Source organism: Corvus moneduloides, chromosome 6, assembly GCF_009650955.1.
Source record: "Corvus moneduloides isolate bCorMon1 chromosome 6, bCorMon1.pri, whole genome shotgun sequence".
Lineage (NCBI taxonomy): Eukaryota > Metazoa > Chordata > Aves > Passeriformes > Corvidae > Corvus > Corvus moneduloides.
In genome coordinates this window covers 16,218,017-16,239,917 of record NC_045481.1, presented here as the reverse complement: position 1 = coordinate 16,239,917, position 21,901 = coordinate 16,218,017, and the positions used below count along the sequence as shown (strand labels likewise).

At 41.5% G+C, this 21,901-nt stretch overlaps 1 protein-coding gene across 2 annotated transcripts in view; it reads right to left on the bottom strand.

Annotated features, from left to right (window-relative positions):
* The window catches only part of FBLN5 (fibulin 5), a 48,614-nt gene extending 26,961 nt beyond the window's left edge, over positions 1 to 21,653 (bottom strand). The window contains exons 1-4 of one of the 2 annotated variants that reach the window (XM_032112636.1): positions 21,185 to 21,653; positions 19,013 to 19,067; positions 16,549 to 16,597; positions 15,159 to 15,401 (exon numbers count right to left, since the gene is read on the bottom strand). In XM_032112636.1, coding sequence (XP_031968527.1) covers positions 15,159 to 15,401; positions 16,549 to 16,597; positions 19,013 to 19,067; positions 21,185 to 21,276 — 439 coding nt within the window. In that variant the 5' untranslated portion in view covers positions 21,277 to 21,653. Of the gene's footprint in view, positions 1 to 15,158; positions 15,402 to 16,548; positions 16,601 to 19,012; positions 19,068 to 21,184 lie in introns of both variants that reach the window. The other variant, XM_032112635.1, reaches the window with a different exon arrangement.
* Positions 21,654 to 21,901: the final 248 nt, after the last annotated feature.

Genomic DNA, 21,901 nt, shown 5'->3' with positions numbered 1-21,901 from the left:
TAACTGAGTCATTAAGAGCTCCTTTTCCAAGTGTTTTGGCAGGCTAGAGAGGTCTGGGACTGTGAATAAACCACAATAACTAGTAAAGAAGAGAACAGTCCGACTTTTAATACGGCAGAAGAAATTGATCCAAATGGATCCAGAAATTAAAGCCACAGTGAAAACAAAGGGATACAAATATCCACCTGCAGGTTATAACAGAAACTTTTATTGGAAGGGCTGCTTCTTCCATTAAAATGCAGCCACTTTGGATATGCAGCATCAAGCATGTTGTGCAAACAACTGAAAATACAAGAGAGATTCTAGGTGAGCAATATGTACATACCCATAGAGATAATTCAGTATGAATGCTGTAGTCACTCTCACAGGATAACTTGAAATCTTCAATATACATGAAAAAAAGACAACAAGAGATCTCTATCATGGGAAACTGGAATAGCAATATGAGATTTGTCACTAACTGATCTCTCACAAAAGCTTCAGCAATAATCACCAGCATCTCATTCAGTAAAGGACCGGATTCAAAGAATCTAAAGTATCCAAAGAAGCTTGGCTTGAGCATACAAGGAGGCACCAGCTGGAGGTGGCATGGCTGTAGATTGCCTCATGTCACTTGAAACTGCGTGAGTCAAACACACATACAATGGGCACTTTGACTTTCTCCAGGAGGCTAACACGTAAATCCCTCAACCTAGCATTAAAACCAGGGAAAAGAGCCTGGCTTGCAGAATGTGTGTCTGGAAGCTCATATAGTGAAGTAGAAACGATTATCAAATGTAGGATTTTTAATCAGTTTTTCAGTGAAATGAATCTTCTGTTTCATGGAGAGAAAATTCAGTCAAGACATCCAGATCAATACTTCTGTTTTATGCCAGGATCAATACAGAGGAAGAAGATCTGCCCTTATCTCAATTGATTTATTGATTTACAGGTGGGGGGCCAGGACTCCTGCAAATGTTATGTAACTTTTATTAGAAATTTTCTTTAATGCAGTTTCAGCCTCACATCTTGTCCTGCCTGGGAGTTTTGCAACCATCTAGAACCTGTCATGGTCCTGCTCAAAACTGGAAGTTCTTGGGGCTAAACAAAACATAACTTTCTGCCTCTATAGGCTCAGCGTATCTCCTTTGAGATCTTGCTATATCAGAATGTCACAAATCTGGAAATCTCCTGTGTTCATTTAGGCCCTACAGGTAACTGAATGGGGTTAGGGAGAGAAAGAGGGAAAAGCCCTTTGAGTTGAAACACCTCTTTTTTCAGGGAGCCATGAACTGAGAGTAAGGAGAGCAGGAAAAAACTGCCAGTAGGACATCCACATCACACACTAATTGGAACAAAGTAAACCTCCCATAGCCACGCAGTTTTCATTATCCAGGATAGTTTGCAACCCACTTGGCTGGCGGCAATTTTTGGAACATTGCAAGAAAATGTGGTTCAAGCATTATAAAGCAGTGAATGCCAGATCTGAGTTAAAGCCAGTTATTTGAGCAGGGGTTATAGGCATTTTCCTATGATCACCACCACTGAAATAAATAAATAGATGGCTTGCTATGTATACACTCAGAGGGGAATGTTGCCCAACATTCATAGCTCTTTGCTATTAACAGTAATGAGGACACAGCTGTCTGAGCCTGGAAGCCAGTATTTGCAGAGATTTTTCTTCTCCACTGGCTTTCTTCCACTACCCATTCTTTGCTTATAAAAGAGCCCAAAAGGTCCTAACATTTATACAAGAATTACCTTGGCTTTGTGGCACTTTTGAGATTGTTATAAAGCATGCTGACACATGGACGGATTTGAAACTTCGATGAAATATGAAAAACAATTTTCTCGCCTGATAAGGTCCCCAATGCCCTTAGTGCCAAGCATAACAATCTTTTTAGTCAATCATGACAGCTCCTGGAGCAGTTGGCAAGAGTTGCAGCCATGGGCAGAGATCTGAAGGTTCCCTTCTTATAAAGGCCTTCTAATTCTCACTGCCTGCAGACCCTGGGGTTGTGATGTGAGTTTTGAGTCACATGTAACTGGTAACAGAGCCTCCAAAGCAAATATAAAAGCACCCCACTCCATTCAAAGATCTTACAGCACTTTAAAATCAGTGCTAAAACTCATAGTCTATGTGAAAAAGAGAATATCTCATTTCATGGGGGCCTTCAATATATCAAAGGCTAGAGCAGTATCAGACACAGGCTACTGCACTTCAGGCACTGCAGTTTCAGAACCATTGCACAAGGCATGTTAAAGTTGACTTCTGTAAGTCATCTGGTCCCAGCCTCCACTCAAAGCAGGGACAATTCAGTCCGGCTGCTCAGGGCCTTTTCCAGTTGAGGTTTGAATTTCTCCAAGGGTACAACCTTTAGCAACAAAGTTTTTGAACCTCTGTTCCAGTGTTTGACCACCTTCACTGTGATAACATTTCTCCTTATAACTAATAAGAATTTCCCGTGTTGCAACTTTTACCTGTTCCTGTCCACATGCATTTTGAGATGGATCTGGCTTCATCTGCTCTACACACTCACATTAGACAGTGGAAGGCAGCAAGCAGTACAGTTTCCTCATAAACCTCATGTTCTTAAGGCAGGGTAAATCCACTTCTCTCAACCTCTCCTTGTATGACATGTGCTGCCACCCTCTAACCACCACAGCAGTCCTTTGCTGCATATCCTTCAGTGTGCCCAGGTCTTTTTTATGCCAGGAAACCAGAAGGACTGGGAGAATTGGGTGCCTGTGAAGGCAACAGAAATTGACTGCACTTTGAATTCTCCCTTGGAGGTATTTAAGAGAAAGTACTTAAAATGTGAATCTCTGCTTACTTTAGTAGCAACTGTTGAGGTGGGTGAACTATTTCACTGGATGCTGTACAAACCCAGAACCAGATTGCACTACTCACACCTACACTCACACTTTTGTCCCCAGATCGTTAAGGTAAGCCTACCTTTCTTATACCAGAACTCAGAAATTCCTGACTAGCGCTACAAGCTGAAAACACGGCTGGCCATAGGACCAGTGTCACAGGCAGTCCCACCAGCTCTCACATTATCCATGAAAGCTCAGAAAGACACATTGTCACACTGAGCATTCCCAAGCCAAATGGTTCATTTCCAAGTAGCCTGGCCTGAAAAAAACCCCACGTTCTCTTTAGGTAATTAAAAAAAGAAAAGTAAATAAATAAACAGAAGAGACAATGTTCCCAACCAGCAGGAACATTTAATCTCTGTGATTATTCCTGGAGCAAACTCCTGCTTTTGCTCTCTAGAAGGCACATCCCAGTGAATTTTCCATCATGTGGGCCTGCTGTAGTGGAAAGTCAATTTACTTTTTTTTCTTTATCATAGTACTTTCTTTTATTAGCCCCTTATTGCCACAAGGTCTCGGGTCATACTGAGTCACACAAGGGACCATTTTAGAAGGCACAGGCTCCAGGACAGGAGCAGGCCTAGAAAATTCTTAGCATGATTAGCATTCTACAATTCACAGTCTTTCTAATCATCTCCAATCAGATACTGCAGACAGTGCTTAGTTCAGCATTTCATGTCCCTCCCTGGTCAAAGGGAATGAACCATGGACGGATCACGTATTTCTGAAATAGTTTCATGTCCCAAGCTTCTACATGTCAGCTTGAGGTTTTTGTAGAGCAGCATGTGATGGTATTTTGTATCTTTAGATGATATATGTCACTTACCAGCTCCAGAATGCATGTGACCAGCTGGGCCATTAATGGATATACTGCAAATTGTCAGCTGCTCATTACCTTTAGAGGTATTCTCTAGTCTGTGTAGGACACACCTGTGCCATAGTTCTCTGGACTTAAATCTGTATTTGGGCTTACTGCCTGAGGAACATGGAGATTAACTTTTTACTTCTTTCAATTAAATTCATGGGCAATGTTTGAAGTCTTATGTATAGCCCTGTAAAGTTCTCTTATACCACTTTCATCTAGGACTAGTTAAACCTCTTGAAAATGTTAATGAGAACAAATTTTGTCCCAAAATGCAATGTACCACCTGAAAAACATAATACAGGTTTTACAGAACTGTATCTTCAAACAGCACTGATTTAGTGGGGGAGAGCACCTCCTTTCTAAAGCTGGCATGCTACAGTCTTTTGGGATGAGTGCATGAAATCAACTGATAGTTGTAAATGCACAGTTCTGGGCTACTCCATCACAAAGTCAGTGTGCTTTTAATTAAAATAATTTCAATCTGCTTCTGAAATAAAGCTCCAGATGCAGTGCTTAGTGATTTGCTGGCAATACGTGTTGTATATATTGCTGCAGTCTACCTCTGGAGAACATGAGCATGGTCCAAGGCTGGTCCAGCCTGTGCCGGGTTTGGGATTCCCCACAGGGTTTGCAATAGCAGGAAATTAGCAGCATGCTATAGCTTTCAGATCACATCTCCTCTCCCTGGCCTGGTTCCTGCTCCAGGATTAAGGAGTGGCAGTCTGGCAAACAGACTCTGCACTGCTCCAAGATTCCTCCTTCGGAAAGGGGATGTCAGGCTACCCGTTTAAGCTATCTCAGCTTTGTGTTGCTCAGCCACAGTGACAATAAATGTTATTTAAAGGGTGGAGGCTCTTACCCATGCTATGAACTTTTCTCTGCAGTGTTAGATAAAGCATGCTGTTTTATTTTGTGCCTCTGTGCACACTGGAAGCTGGAAATATATCAAAGGACTCAAAAGTACAGCAACTTACACCTGACAACATCTATCCCACCCCCAACTTGTGTGAGACTCTTTCTTGCTAAAAATTGTTCCAGGCAGCTTTTAAATGATTCTACTGTTACATTTTGTACTATTCCTCCACTACAACATACCTAGTGTGTTCTTGTATAACCTGATACACTGCAGTGCCATAAAGGGCTTTACTATGTTCAGTCTAAAAGTAATTTTCCTTCCTTTCAGCAAATTATACCCTATTCAGCAATAATCATTCTTTTGTACCACCCACCATACAAACTTCTGCTTCTCTGTTATTTACAGTTCCAATTACTGTCATCTTACCCTAGGTTTTAAAATACACTTCACTCTTTTAATCAAAGTCAGCCTCAATAATGGCCCCAACTTGCTGCTGCTCTATACTGAGATTTCCATAAACTTATCTACATTTATCTGGTAGTAAAGTACTTACACTTAATGTCAGTAGGTTGGAGCCATTCTCAACAGAACACCCTGAAGTACTATTTGCTCTCTGTTCTGGAATGAGACGTCTTAGTAACACTGCCAGAAACTGCCTAAAGCTACATTGCTTTTGACATCACTGCCTTCTATTGATCATCTTCCACCAGATGACCATGTATTAGGTTATCTTTTCACCTACTGCTGGGTTCCAGTCCCTTAATTTCCTGACCACAATTGTAGCTTTCCTAGACTTCTGTATTACTGTTTATACAATCTTCCCCTTCAGTGTTACCTGCAGATATGTTTGTCGTACCACAAAAAAAAAAAAAAAAAAAAAAAAAAAAAAAAAAAAAAAAAAAAAAAATTAGAAAATAAAAACAAGCTCAAAATATTATAACGAAGCAGACATTAAAATTATTTTGTGGAAAAAACAAAAGGAAACCCAAACCAAACAACACAGTCTCAAACCAAGCAGTAGATTGTGGATTCTTTCAGACCCTGCAAATTTATGGTGCATTCCTCTCCCTCTCCTCCTAGGCTCTCCCTGTTTAGCTGAAGCACTTCTTTTATTTTCAGTATCTGAATGCTTCATGAATACAAACAGATTTATTCTCACTGTAGTGGCCTGTTACTGATGTAGAGCTAATCCACAGAAAAAACAAGAAAATTTTCCAGACAGACTTATGAGTTTGTATGTTCAAACTTGCAGATGCTCAAGAGCACCTGCAACCATGAGTTACAGTTCAAAGAAGAGAAGGTTTCGCTGGTGTTAAAACTGAAGATGGATTTCAGCACATCTTGTCATCCCCAATGGGCAGCACGTCCCAGCTAAGAAGCAGAATGCTGAAACAACTGCCCTGAAAAGGGCTGGTTGTAACTCACATTTATCTTCTAGTAGCTTTATTTTCTCTGAAAAATTCTCTAATGTCACTGAAGTAGTAAAATGGGAAGGCAGGGAACTGGCAGATGAAGGGGTCAGAGCATGTTAAACTCCACACAACATCAGGTGGCTCTTCTATTTCTGTGTGGCAGGTCTGTCATGGGTCTGGTGTTTTAGGGACAAGACAAAGGAGCATTGCCAGCATGTTATCGCTGCCTATAGAGTCTGGCAAAACATATGGTCCATTTGGCTGATTTATACTGGCAAAGAAGAGAATTCATATTTTCTATATATTTTGGCTTAACATCTATATTGTGACATGTAACCATGGCCAATTTAAGGCTGGAACCCAATGAAAAGAAACAAGACTGACCCAAAAAATATAAGGGAGAGGCCAAGAAAAACAGTGAGTTTTAAGTCATTGAGAACACTGCCATCTCTAGGCATTGTGGGTGATGCAAATACATGTAAAAATTAACATAGGCCTGAGCAGAGTGCTGGTGCTATGAAGGGCACTGAAAATAAATCAGCCTTCCAGGTGAGGAGAGACTATCACGTACTAAACTCTGCACGTTATGGCACAGGAAGGTAGAGAAAGTGTCACTCACATGAAAATGAGAGAAAAACAAGCCTGACAGATTGGGGAAGGGTACTCATGACACCTGTCAATTTTCCAGCACTATTAAGGGACTTCATTTTCTTTTAAGCCTTGGAATTGTCTAGTTGGTGGGACTGTCTTGCATGACAGCTATTCCATAAGGGAAAGCTCATGAAATCTACTCCAGAGCAGACAGAGCTAATCAGTACATAGTGCTTTAACTGATTTGGCACTGCTGAAATCCCTGGAAGTAAGACATAATAAAGGCAAGGCAGCAACAAAGCCCCACGTATCAAACCACTGTTAGCAGGGAGTCCAAGGAATCATTCAGAGATTAATGGCAGGGGTGCAAGCCCTGCCCTGGCCAGCACATGCCAGAGGATATGGCAGGCTGGGCACGATTACTGCTCCTCTGAATTGAGTCAGATATAACCTCCTGCCAACTAACTCTTGGTGACAGCTGAAGTCTGTGTATTGTCTGGCTCAGAGCCCAGTGACCAATAACCCCCAGTTCAGAGACCAAACATAACTGAGGCCATTAAACCAGAGTATCAGTTAAACCTCTTTTCCTTGCATACCCTTTCCCTCTGTAGTCTACAAATCTCAAGGGAGATGGGATTCTTTGGTTCTTGCCACCTTGTATACCAAAGTATCATACATTTCCAAGAAAGAGGGAAAATTGAAACACATCATGAAATAGAGAGGTCCAAGTCTAGAGAGATTTTAACCTTCCTGTGTCTGTACTGTAGCCTACACATCTAACAAGACATGGACACTGTCCCTTCTGTGCTTATGCCCCTTCTCTGTGCACAAACCCATTATGTTTTGTAACATGACCTGTTCTCATTCAGCTGTCCCCCTCAGTATGCCACTGTGCTTCCCTCCTGGCTCACAGCTCAGTAAAAAAGAAACTAGAAAACTCTTAATCACTCCCATCACAGCAGATGCACACTTCCACAGAATCAGTTTAGCTCAAGGTAAAGTTGAAAGCAAATTCAAACACTCCCGGTGGGTGGTCACAGTTTTTAATCATAAGATGATGATCTGACCATCTGTCTATTCTGACCTCAAAATGTCAAGGAATGTCACAAAATCTAGGAAATCCTTATTGTGGTATCAGTATTTTAGCAGGAGAAAAATGTTACCTGACTCCCTGACCATAAGATACTTATGGTTAGGTTTAAGACAGCTTAACTTAAACCTAATAAATTCACTGCAAGAACTTCTGCTTTAAGATCTTCACCAAAGTCAATACGGACTGTAATCATGGGTCTAAGTGTTTTTGTCTCCAGCTGTTGCCCAGCTACCTACCCAGTATGACTGTAGTTCATTCAAGTTCAGTTGTGGCTATACTGTAGTTGTATTTATTCTGTTTTCACTTCTCACACCATGACACATAAATACAGTCAGTGAGTGGTGCTTGAAAGGCACTGACACGCAGAATGATGGGCACCTACTGTTACACTTTGCCATACTCAGAAGCCTGCTATTTTTCATTCCAGTGCACAGAGTGCCCATTTTCTTAATAACACGTCAGCATTCTTGGCTTGCATGTTATATTTCTTGGTTCGATTCTATCAATTACTTTGTTAGTAGTAGAAGTTTCACAAATAAATGAAGCACTCGCCTGTGCTTTAACCACCAGACTGTACTCCTCCCACACTGCACTTACGGAGGAATGAAAGCAGGAACAAGCCAAGCCACAGAAAGCTCAGTTTACCTTGCTACAGATTGATACATACAGCAGCTTTTTCTATCAAGCTGACTTCTCTACCACAAATAGATTATCTTTAGTGAAAAACAGCATTTCCACCCTCATTTCCCATGGTAAGCGGGATAGGATACCTTTACTGATGGTCAAATTTCTGTAGGAATGACTCTACTGATGAACCCTACTCTAGCGGCTGGATGAGTCTTGCCTTTCCTCAGCCCCAGCCCATCCTCTGTGCTGGTGCAATGGTTTCCTGAGGCAGGAAGGAGCTCTGAGTGTTTTCAGATGTACCTTTTAACCCATGATTATTTTATAGTCAACTTGTGATTACCTTTATGAAGATTGCTTATATGGGATTGTGAATAGAACAGGCCATCCGATCAGAAGCACAGAGGCTAGATCTAGAAGATTTTAATTATGTTTGTCTGGAGCTGTACAATGGGGGTTTATCCAATGGAACAGGACTATGTTAAGTATGTCTGTACTCCAGGATGTTAATGATCCTTCTTTCATTACTCTCCTGACATATGGTCTTGTACCTTAATGTATATAGTTTGTATTTTCCACATGTTTATTTTAGCTGGCTTGTCTAGTCTCATTACGTTAAATAATCAAGGATAAACCATCTTGAATTGTGCTAAAACATGAAACAGGTACAGCATAAGTAGAAGATAATTGAAAAACTGCAGGATTGAATAGCTGCTGAAAGCTTTTGTAGCACAGATATTCCTGAAGCACATTGGAGATATGGGTAAAGGCCTTGGACTTCCCCTCTCCTCTGATCCATGCAGAAATATAGACAAAAGTGGTCCCTGAATTCCAGCCAGGCTAGTGCACTGCTGTTGTGGCTTAGGAATGGTACTCTCCAATTTAGTTCTCCCACAAAAAACCCCACAAGCTGCTCCTCCTCCCCCACTCCTAATGGAGGCACGAAAGGCATCATAGGTTGAGATAAGAAAAATTTACTGGAAACAGCAATGAGATAAGAAAATGAACAGTAACAGCAACAATATTAATGATAAAAGTGTACAAAAGAGAGAGTGATTCACATGCAAAAATGCTCACTGCAGCCTTCAGCAATAAACCACCCTGGATGAATTTTCTCAGGTGGAAGGAACTCCTTCTCCCTGGAAGACCGAATCCCTCTGCCTGCCCCTGGCAACGACATGAGGGGCTACAGAATAACCTCCAGGTCCTGGCCATACTCCCTCCTGGCTACTGCAAAAAATGAACCCCATCCTGGCTGGAATCAGGACAACTGGGGAAATAACTGAGTTCCACATGTGTCACCTTGAGCTTCACTGTTGTAGGATTATTAAACTGAACCTTTCTATCCTGTCTGTGTATCTTTACATGATACTTGTCTGGAAGTCACCTCAACACCTGTCATCCCCTTGTGAAATTTTCCTTGGTATAATCCTGAGAATGAATTATTATTTCATTTTAGCCCCAAAATACCCAGCACAGAATCATAGAATCACTTGGGCTGGAAAAGATCTCTGAGACCATCAAGTCCAACCTTTGACTACATTGTCCCCTAGACTATGTCCAGGTGTTTCTCGAACACTTCCAGTGATGGTGACTCCAGGAATGGCACACTTATCTATGGCAAAGCCAGGAACTGAACACAAACTCCTCCAAACCAAGCCTTAGCCACCAACGATAACCTCTTGAGATGCTTCAGAGGCAACTTTTCTGTTGCTATGGCAGGATGAGGTCTCCATTCATGTTTCCTCATACAAAGCCCATCAGGAAAACCATACTACGAGTAAAGGTTACATATCATGGCCCTTAATTTAATCAGGAGCTGTCAACATTTACATATACTTTCAGAAGTCTGAGCTCAGCCTCTTGCAGAACCTGTTCTCATGCAATCTTTCGTTCTTTTTCTGGTTAATTTGGACATGATGGCAGTCATTCCCTAACGGGGATCATGCATAGCCTTCAGGAACTGGCCCTCTGGAACAGCAAAAGAGATTGTCTGACAGACAGGAGGAAAAGGGAAAGACAGAGAGCTGAACAAAATAGGGTTAAAAAAGGCAATGGCAGGAGTGGACTTCATTTGTTTTTCCTTTGTACAAACTCTAAGGCATAATATCCTTGCTGCATTTCCCTACTTTTCTTCCTCCTGTTTCTATATGCCCAGAGAGGTCACTAGGAAAGTCATTAGGAGGAGGCAGCCTGGCTTGGTGGCTAAGCCATTGGATAAGGAACTCTGGGCTCTATCCCAGCACAGCCATGAGCCTGATGCAAGACCTGAGCACTTCCTTTCATTTCTCTGTCTCTTAATTTCCCTCTCCTTTCCCCACACAGGCACATCTGGTTCCTTCATTTTGCTTGAAAACTCATCTAGACATAGGCTGCTCTTAATGAGGTTGTGCACAAGGCAGGGCAGTACAATTGCAGGCTTGGATGTGGGTTTTAGGTATGCTTGTAATATAAACGATCTAAAACCCATCTGTGCAAAGGTAATCTTTTGAAGGAAGGAGTTTCACTCCACAAATGTAGGACTGGGGACCCATAGGTGGGGAATGTAGGAGGTCCTGACAATCTTTGAGAAATGAGGAAAGCTGAAGCAATGACTACTGCACAAATGGGGCATGAAAAACAACTCTCTCTTATACTTGGAGAGAGCATCCTTCCATTCCCTTTTTCTTTTTAATTTTTGCTTTAAAAATAACAATTATGCTGGGTATTTTTTATAATCACCTCCTCTGTCCTCCCTTCTCTTTGTCTCTAGGTCATACTCATCTTGCCTTATGCTTGTACTTTTCCTAACATCTACCTCTCTGTCTTTGAGGTCTGCTTTCTCTGATCTCTATTCAACCCTCTCCAACCCCATCATCTCCCCACATTGTGAGTTTGCATTAATTGGAGGGAAAGCAATAATAAGAGCCAACCCACTACTGTTCTTTCCACAATGCCCAGAAGGATCTGTGTTTGAGGCATGTTTTGAAGATCATTGTAAATCAGGAAACAGCAAGGTGGAGTGAAAGGAAACTGGAAAGAGCTCTCAGCTTATGAATGTATAATGCAAGAACACAGGCCCTCACTCCAGTAAACTGGAGCCAACAGTTACTAGATCAAGTTCCTTGGGCAAAAAGTCATTATTATGACTAACCCCTTCTGTATTTATAGAGAAGTAATGTTAGAAGACTAACAGTTCAAACAGTGCTCTTGCACTAGATGTTCTTTGCTTTTTTTCTGTATGTGGTCTTTTATTCCAGCATTAATTGTGGTTATAAATCATTCCCAACCTGCTTTGGAATGATTTACAAAAACTTCGTGCTGTTGAAAACACAGAACACTTACACATACAAAATACAAAGCACTCAACAACTCCAGGGGTAAGAAATACCATGTATTAGGAATTAAACCCACAGAAGACTTGAGAAGTAATTATCATTAAATGCTTTCTCTGTCTGCTACCATAAATGGCTATGGGTACTTCTGCAGCCCACAGAGGACACTGGAGTGGGCAGACTCGTCACTGACAGGTGTCTTTGACAGGCACTTGAGCCAGGAAAGTCCTTTCACAAAGGACAAAATCTGGAGATGAAAGAGTCTTGGCAAGACTGAGTGGTGACCAGGATAGGGAAGGATTGTGGACGCCTAACCACTGCCTATGACCAGGCCAGAAAGGATGAGGCCAAAAAGCTTGTAAGGGAGAAGAATGGATTATTTTTTTTGCTGCGTTGAAACATAGCAGCCCCATGAGAGGAAATGTTATGTGAACAACCAGGGGTGCACGTTCCCTTGAGAGCCAAGGAATGTGGGGCCTCGGCAAGCAGGCCAGGTGCCAGATGGGGACAGAGCGACCTTCTTGCAGCCTCCCTACATTTTGTGGAGAGGTAGAAAAAAGCAAAAGAAGGATCTTGTTAGAACTCTGTCCTGGGTTGCAGTGTATTCTATTACCATCCTCGTGAGCTGTTGAAATCAGGTGGGGCAGTGTTTCCTTGCCTCCTCCCCCCAGACTATCTTTCTGTTAATTGCCCATCATTGTCCTGCCGCATGACTCACAGATAACTCCCTCCTGACTATCTTCTGTTAATGAGCCTAATCAACACTTGGCCTCATGACTCATTACCCCATTGTGAGATGCTCCACCCAGAGGGAGGAACTAAGCATTCCATCGTGGATATAATCTGGGACTCTGAACACCAGAGACAACCCTTTCCACTGGATTTCCAGAGGACAGGAGCTACACAGCCACCACTGGACTTTCTGAGGAAGAGCAGACTCTTTTACTACCGGATCACCGCTTCAGAGGACTGCAGCCACCATTCTACCAGACTGCTACCACCACCCTGCCTAACAGGGTGTCAGGTTGTACCTTGACTCTGTCAGTTTGAACCAGTGTTTTCTTTTACTTTTTTTCCTTTTCTTTAATTTCCATTAACTTGTTATTCTGACTTGGTGCCTCCCACTGGTTTGTTTTCAAACTAGTACAAACTCACACAGCTTTCAGATCAAATTCTTGTCCTGTTTCACTTTGGAAGTCTCTTGAACAACCTCAGTGCTTCAAAGTGGAGGCTGCAAATCTCCCAATCTCCCAGAAAAGGTTCCTGTATTTAATAAGCTGTTTTGACTGAAATTTAAGGCAAAAGTAAAGATTTCTGTTGTCCTAGCAGTAAAATGTGACTATGATCTATAACCTGATATCTGACCAGACAAAAATGTGTACTCTGTTAAAATCTGCAGATTGCTCAGACACAATTTCATGAGAATAACTCTGGTTCCCCTGCAGTCAGTAGCAGAAAATCTCATCATCTCTAATGGAAATACCTGTGACTAATTTCATTTGGAAAGAAGGTGCTGGAGGGTAGTGTCTGAACACCAACATAGCAAACCTGTAAGTTACATAGTGGCTCAGCTACTGGGCAAAATAACTTCTAGTTCACTCTTTTCAACCATTCCACCACAAAATTAGCCCTTGAAGTGCTTTGTATCCTAAGAGCATGCTGAAGATGGACAAGGAGGTAAGCACAGAGCAACTGAAAAACCATTAACATGAGTGATGCTTATATTTGGCTTATAGATGCCATGATTCCTTGGTTCAGACTTTCTTGAATGACCTAGGTAAAATTTTGGTTGTTCCTGAGGACCCTGTCAAGGTTCCCTGGTGTTTTGCCTCCAAGGACTTCAAGCATGGAACTGCACATAACCCTGATAACTGCTCCAGGAATCCTGGAAATGGGATCAGGCCTTTCTACCATCACCACAGTGAGACATGGACCGAATCACTCCCTTTGGTGACCACACTTTCCATCCTGGGCACACAGATACAAAAGGCACACAGATACAACAATAAATACTGCATCAAGACAGTGAATGTCTTCAGAGAATTTCACTAAGTAAAGAATGAAATCTAACCCCAGCAGAGACCCCTGACAGGTCTTGTTTTCTTTTAGTTTTGTTTTTCTTCCTTTAGCACATCATCTGCCCAAATTCAAATCTGATGCGGACTTTCAAAAACTGCTCCCAGCTTGCTGTGGTACTCAAATGGCAGCCTGTCCTTTCCCATGCATTCTTATTAATGTTTCTCATCACCAAACTTTCTTTACAATTAAATCCCGCATATTTGAAAAGTAAAATGACAGAAGCGAACGGCCCTGACTGAAAAAAGTATTAGTCCTCCCATTTCCGCCAGCATGGATAGGAACAAATGTGCCCTTTGGAGGCTGGAAAGTTCACTGTAAAAGTTTCCTAAATCTACCTGTTTTGATTATTCTGGTTTGCATGGAGCAGACCAGACCATATAATTCAGAGGTTTCATTTCCACTTTCATTTCAGCACTTCTTCTCTACTAATGACCCCATTTCCTGAATCATCTAGAGCAAAGTGAGCAAAATGAAAACACTCCTGGAAATCTACAAAGCAGTAGATAAAGTAACAGGTTGATCAATTTGCTAAGATGAAAAAGACTAGAGGCAATTTTCAAAGGACCAGATAGTAAAAATGCTTATTTTTACAGCAAACTCTCCAGTTATCCCAGGATTTAAAAACTCCTCAAACACCCCCCTCCCCCCCCCAGTTTTATAATTTCTTCTTTTTTTTTTTTTTTTTAATTTTATTTTTAATTTTTCCAGTCAGTATTACTATGAGTGCTGGTTAGAAAATACATTTTTCCCACTTTGGAAAGGACAGTGATTCAAAATGTGCCCCAGTGTAGCTGAATTTAACTCTAGACTTTCAGAGCTCCTGTGGTCCTGTGGGGGAAGCTCTTGTGGTCTCTTCAGTAGGGAAACAAACAAAGTACATCATCTGCGACCAAGTCCTGCCAGAAATTTCAGACAATAGGGCAGAATAAGCCCAAAAGACAAGTTAGTTTTAGCTCTTGTGTTTTTCTGCAGCAGTTTTGAAGTAAGTGCTGTTTCTTAGTCTAAAGAGGCAAAAATCTCTGTTGAAAGAGAAAAAAATCTCTGGTTTGGGCTTTTTTTTCTTGTCAAAGACCAGCTCACATACAGCCAAGTTTCCCCAGGCCCCATCTAACACTTCAAATGAAAGGCCACTTTCTCTCTCATGGGCAGAATCATAAGCATAAAAGGCATGCTTTTGATGTACTGACAAATCAGCTGCCATCAGGTGGTTGTTTATTTCATAAAAACATTACTTCTTTCATGAAAGTGGCTTTCCTGATTAAATAATAGGATTGAATCATATCTTAGTTTGCATTGAATAATGCTGATATGAAATATACAGCTCATATCCTAAAAAAAAAATTGTACTTCAAAATGCTGGGCTTGACTGCTGCAATAACTGAAGGACAACTGCAAGACAATCGTTTCTGCAATGGCAGACAAGCTTTAATATAAATGAAAATACAGAAGGAAGATTTCTACTACTTACCAGCACACTGATTGTTTTCATCCAACTGGAAACCAAATCGGCAAATCAGAGGTCTTGTAACTGTAGGGTAGTTAGGAACAGGGCCTGGTGCTGGGGGCGGTGGATAAACATTGGAATAAGGACTCAGATACGGTGATCGATACACTGGGTTTGTTCGGGGGACACATAAATAGCCACCATTCTGGTTGACACACACCATGTCTCCTCTGCAGGCCTCAGGAATAGTCCGACATTCATCAATATCTGGAACGAAATTGCAAAAGTTAAAAGAGTGATTGCTCCTTAATGGGACCTGTTAAAAAAATAGTTAACGTGTTTTTTGCAAAACGGTGCAAAAAAAATTTATATTCTCCATCAAAAAGGCTAATCCTTCTTTGTGGAGCCTCACTTTGAAGTTAGATTGTACTAAAACAGGAAGCATCCCATATATTCAACATATCCTGCAATCTACTTGTTTTATTTCACTATTAGAGGATAGAGGGAGAGGACAAGGACTGCTTTGCTATTCCATAGAAGTTTGGTTTGAACACTGATTTACACATGGCTGCAGCATGCTACTGCCTCTTCCTGCTAGAGAGTCTGTCCAAACCACAACATGCAGATCAGGATTTCAGAAACTGGTGGTTTGTCTGCCCAGCTGTGAAATTTGGATGCTGCTTTAGAAGTCTCAACTTCCCTCCCACAGAAAAAGTTAGGGATGTTCAGATCTGGGGACAAAGTTCAGGCCTCTTTCTTGCTTTGGCTGAGAATGTTGCTGAATTAAATTTAGAAAGATACAACTGGTTTAGCCAAACTGAGCATTCCCCTGGTTCTTGGGCCACAGAAGCAGTAGGCTATGGCAGGGCAAACAATCTGCTGCAGGTTTTTCCCTTTCTGTTTGAATGACATTATTGCATGTAGAAGATGCTGGCCAGGAGACTGAACGCCATTGATAAAAAGATGCTATTGGGCAAAGAGCAGATTTCCTTACACTACCTCAACTCAGTTTACTTGGTTTCAGTGCTGAGAATGGAAGACTTCTCTGAGCCTGCAGGTGGAGACAGGCACCAAAGACAATAAATCCTGACTTTGAAGGAGAAAGAGAAGGAGAGTATCCTCGTCCTTTGGCAACTAAACTGAGCTCTTTATCAGAATGCATCACTGTTGTTTGAGTAGCCCTGACAGCCTGTTAGTATCTCAACAATGTCAAAGATCAGTGATATGTAAAGACACACACACACGTATTTATATATACACATATTTGTTGTATGTACATGTATACAAACACACATATTTGTCACACAGTAAGAACTTTTCAACTAAAACATAGTAAGAGCAGCACAATGTTAACTCAATAAATTCAGAATTTCTGAACCCAAATTTAAATGTATTGATTTAATGAAAGTCCTACCTAAGCATTGCCCAGAGGCACGGTCCAGGTCAAACCCATTAGTGCATTGCTGCTAAAATGAGAGAAAAAAGGACACTCAGTGACTGTGAAATGAGAGGTTTGCAGAATCAAATGCTCATCTGGATTATTATAATTAGTACAATTGTTCAGCATGATGCTGTACATCAAAATAAAGTCCCTTCCCCAGAGGACAGGCAGCAAAGCATGAACCTGAGGCCTCAGCATGTGTTCCAGCCCCTTAGCCCAGGAGTGGCACCTTTAGGTGGTGGCAGTGTCAGGCTGTTCCTCTGCCCAAGGCTCACCAATGCGCAATGTGTTATGAGTTGTTAGCACAGAATTGCAGTCTTCTAGTTTGGGGTCTTGTTTTTGCCAGAGCAGGGGGGTTCATCTCAAAGGTACTTGCTACGTCTCTCACAGGCTCTAAAGCTCCCCAGACAGCCCATTCAGCACACGACACGTTAGCCATTGACTGATCTGTAGCCACAGTTGAAATGTAACAAATAAAAATAAGGCTCTTCCTTTCCACCAAACCTTGTAATTTTTAGAGGATAAATCTGTAGACAAGACGTTCTAGGCATTCACTGTTACTGGAAGCCTTGTTCCTTCCTATTCTGTGGTGCTGGTCATTATTAGGGCTGCAGCCTTGAGTCTTCAGCACCTCCTCAGTGACCTCAGCATTTCTAAACCGGTGAAAGTCCTGGTGATGATGGTTTCAAAGCCTGTTAAAATTATTCCCTGCTCTTCCTAGATTTTGAATGGGCCTCCAGCTATTCAGCAATTGACACAAGCACAGGATCTTCCAGTAAATAGGTTGTACTAAGGAGTGTAAACAAGAAATATCCAGGAAACAGGGACCACTGAAACAACCAGAGGGTAGAGGGATGGAGTGTGTTCAAGATTCTTCCTTTTTTGTTGTTTCTTAATGATAAAGACACTTATTCTTGGACTTTATGGAAGAAATGAGTGGAAGAATAAAGTACTTAGTTGATGTTTGGAAAAGTAGTAAGTTGTAGATGGGGGACAAAGGGTTAGAGGGGTGAGTCAGTGGAAGTGGGTCATTGCAGGACCTAGAGACAGGACATGAAGTGAAACACATGGCACTGTTTGGACTGCACCTGCCACTTGCACATATGAATGCACAAAACCACTGCTAGAAGTGTCAGACAAATACGGAGGAATTCTGCCTTTATTTATTTTGGCAATCCAAGACGTTTTGGTATCATGTTGTGGAAAACCAAGATATTCTAATGGGAGAATGTATAATCACCCTCATGTTTTAAAGAATGTGTGTACTCTACCTTTTGTTCCCCTTTTTGAGTGTGGTACATACACTACACCTAGGTTAGCCAGAAAAGCTGAGATAGTTTTTAACAAAATTATTTTGTTCCAGACAATAAATGATGATTCAGAAACACTGAACTACCGTAGAACTGGTTTCAACAACTTTCTAGAACTTTATTCTAGAAAAGATTCCAGTATTGTCAAAAGTACCAGTTTCAGTATCTTCAGAAATAACTCATTGCTTTAATTTCAACTTCAAGTTGTTTTTTCAAAGCAACTTCAAAAATCAATTTATGTTACAAGATGTTTTTATAAAAATTATAATGTAAACAATATTTTTTAAATTATAAAAACAAACCCTTAAAGACATCTCAAAAATTCTCCAGGGGCATGAAAAGCATTTCCCATACAGATCCAATATTCACAAAAATATCGATAAGCATGCCATGTGCAGGAAATTTTCAATGTAATAGAAGAAAAACAACTACATTTCAGGGACTTTTGGTGAAGGCATTTAGAAACACAGCTCTGGAGACTGAATATATCTGGACTATCAACTAGAAATCTAAACAGCATGTCTTTAGGAACAGTTTTTCCTGATTTAAAGTTACTTGGAGCCCAAGCACACAAAGAACTAATGATTCTGCTGTTTCAAGAACTGGAGTGCTTTATTTCCAACCCCCCTCTTGAACATAAATGGGTTTGGGCATAAGTGAAAATGAAAACTGGGATACAGTCATTCAGGATCACAGTCCAAAATTAAATGGTCTTAAGACATGAACCTGCTGTACACAGAAAATGTGTATTTATATGAATGAATTTTCCAAGTGTGGATGTTTCTCACAATAGAACTGAGTAGTCTCTGGTCTCATGGGATAGTTTTTCTTATTTTCTGTTCCAGAAGTGTTCAGTTTAGAGGCAGAATCAGGTTTTTGGTGAGGTCCAGGTTTCTGCAGGGATATTTTGCTGAGCTGGCAAGGATGAGTCAGTAAGCTCAATCCATGTTCAACTCCAGAATCCTGCTGGCTCCAAGTTCTCCCCTCTAAACCCCTAGACCACACAACTTCCTTTTCATGTAAACCCCAGACCACAGAGCTTCCTACCACCTGCTAGCCAGTTAAGTTGCATGCCATATAGCAATTCAGTACAAAACAGTACATACATCTCTGCGTGCACCTCTCACCTGTGCTTTTCCAAGGCTTGAAAGGCAGACAGCCAGTGTGAAAGCAGTCAGTATCCTGTAATGTACATAAAAAATGGCTGAAAATCTTCTGATATCCAGGCTCATTACATAGAATTAAATATACACGGACAAATTAATTTCTAGTGACACTTCAGTGTATTCCACAGTTTTGCTAACATGAATTTGGCCTCTGGAGAAGGAGTAATACAACTGTGGGCCAGATTCAGGTCTCAGAGTCAGTGACTCTGATGGTGCTATGGTTTTATGCAACTGGGATTGAAACCAGACTGTACATGTCTATGGACTAATCTAATTTTTATGACACCCCAAACAGCAGCTGTTAAATGAACAAGTGTGCAATATTCAATAAAGAGGTTTTGCCCCTCTCTGACACCTTTCTTTTGCAAAAATGAAAGCTTTTCTTGCACACTGTGCACGTTTTACAGATGGGTAAACCAGAGCAAGGCCCTGCCTAAGCTCACAGTGTGACATGTTGGCAGGGCTGCAGACATGTCACGCAGGAGGTCCTGAATCCAAGCCAGTTGCTCCAACCGCTAAACCGCGTTTCATCCCCAGGAGACTATCTGAGATGAATCCATTTTCTTGGGGCCAGATTCTGTACCTTTACTCAGTCTTGAGTAATTGCTCTGGAAGGAGACACACTGTGCCAGGTCACCCACTACTAGAAGCTGTTATCTTCAATGGAGCCTTCCCTAGGTGTATCATCTTTACATCTAGTGGTCCCTACTGGGTCTCTCTCCACTGCAGCTGAAAGAAGAGGATCCTTCACTGACAGAGCCCTACAGCTATTTTTGGAGCTCCTTACCCGGAGCATAAAAGTTATGGTCAAGTAACCTCCCACCTCCAAATACTTACTAACAGATAGAAAACCATGAAAGCACAGTCAGAAGTTATTTTTTTCTAAGTACTGTGGATTTCAGTGTTTTGCTGCTGCTTTATATAAAACTTCCCAATACCACTAGACCCACACCTTGCTTATCTTGGATTGTAATTCTGAATGGCAATTGGATACAATACATTCCCACAAAACCAGTACAGGAAGCAGCGGATATTTGAGGTAGCCTTACTTCTGCTACTCATGTGAGCTGCCAACTTTCTCTCTTAGAGCTGTCTCTGATTTCCAGTGCAAACTGAGCTGCTGAGCAAGACCTACAAATGCATCAGACAAAACCACACACAATGACTGACACATTAGAACAGATTTGTTTTAAATGAGGAGATGGAGACAAGCTCTGAAAAGTAAACACAAACCCTAAAATGGTAGTGCTGTGGAGACAGATTGTGCTTGTTGGCAACTTTTGAGTGACAAGGAAAGGCAAATTCTGCACAGAGTTTTCCTCAGAGTCTGATGTATAGCATTCAAACTACAATTTTATCCCAGGCTTGCACTTAATTTAGTGATTCCTCAAACCTTTTTGAAGAGATTTTAAAGTGTGCTATAAAGACTGTTCTTTGCCTATAGCAAGAACAGCACTGGGAGGGAATACAACAGGTTATAGCAGAAGGCTGACATACCCAGCAACTGGGCAATGCTGCACATTGCTGCAGGACAGTGCACAATAATGAAATCCCCTACAAAACAGTCAGACAAAACTCAAATGTTTTTAGACAGTCTTTAGTTTCCATTGTTACAAGATGATATATTCTTTCCTCTTGGTGGGGGGGTGACCTTACTGCCTCGTACATGTTCTGTCTGCACCCATGATCTCAATTTGCTTTAGATCTCAATTTACTTTAGATCTAAAATCCCCTCAAGAATTAATAACAGACATGCAGCATAACCTATCAACACTATACGCAGCTGGTCACAGTACCTTGCCCAGCAGGCAAAATATTTTAAACTAGTAATTAACCTCTGCAATAGTAACTAATTAACTTCAATCAATCACTGTAGCCAGTGGGATCGTTGCTGCTGCAGTTCAGCACTCCCGCAGATGCGCAGAGTATAAGCACAGATCAAGAAGGAACTCGTCAGAGACAGCACAGCTTTAATAACAGGCAGATCGTCTTTCCCCACCTCTGACCATTGAGATCCTGTCTCTTTGCAAATGGCTTTAGCAAGTGGATTGGCATAATGTGTCCCCGCCACAGCTATTTTCCACAAGTAGGTTTCCCGTCAGTAAGTAAAGAAGTTTCATGCATACCACTTACCTTCTTAATCCTTGCATGTCCAAAACCGTTGGGGAAAGGTGGAAAAAACCCAGAGTCTGTGCTGATGAATAACTAGAAAGTTTTCCAAACATTACCCTCTGCTAGCACTTCAGTTCCTCCGTCATTTATAGTCCAAAGAATGAAATGGCAAGTAATGGAGAAGATCGGGAGCCGTCTGTACCTCCTCAGACACTGGAGAGAATACAGAGAAAGCACCTGGTTTTGCTTAGTTCTCTTCTGTAATTCAGCATTAAACCAATTGGAGGAGGAATGTTAAAAATGAACACTTCATTTTCTAAGTATGTTAAACAATGCAAATGGGGGCCTCAGCCTGGGACAGCTGGTTTAGATTACAAAGCTCACCAACTGGCTAGACTCCTCACAACAACCTCGAGGAGCCTGCCAGGATAAAACACTAACAGCTTGAAGGAAAGCCTCTCCCGCTGCAAACTTCACAGTTAAATGTGCCTCAGAGCAGAGAGCACCGTTATTGGACAGAAACCCTTATCAAGGGACTGGAGAAGGGAAGGGATTGTTTTCCTTGCTCTGAGAACAAAAAAAAGTCAGGCTTTTTTGGAGGCCCTCTAGCTGGTGTCCTGGACAATGAATATGCAACACTCGCTGCTCTGTGCCAATGGCATACTGATGAAAGGTCTGACCCTCTGGGAGGTGAATAACTCAAATTCACGATGATCACAGCTACAGGAACTATATTGC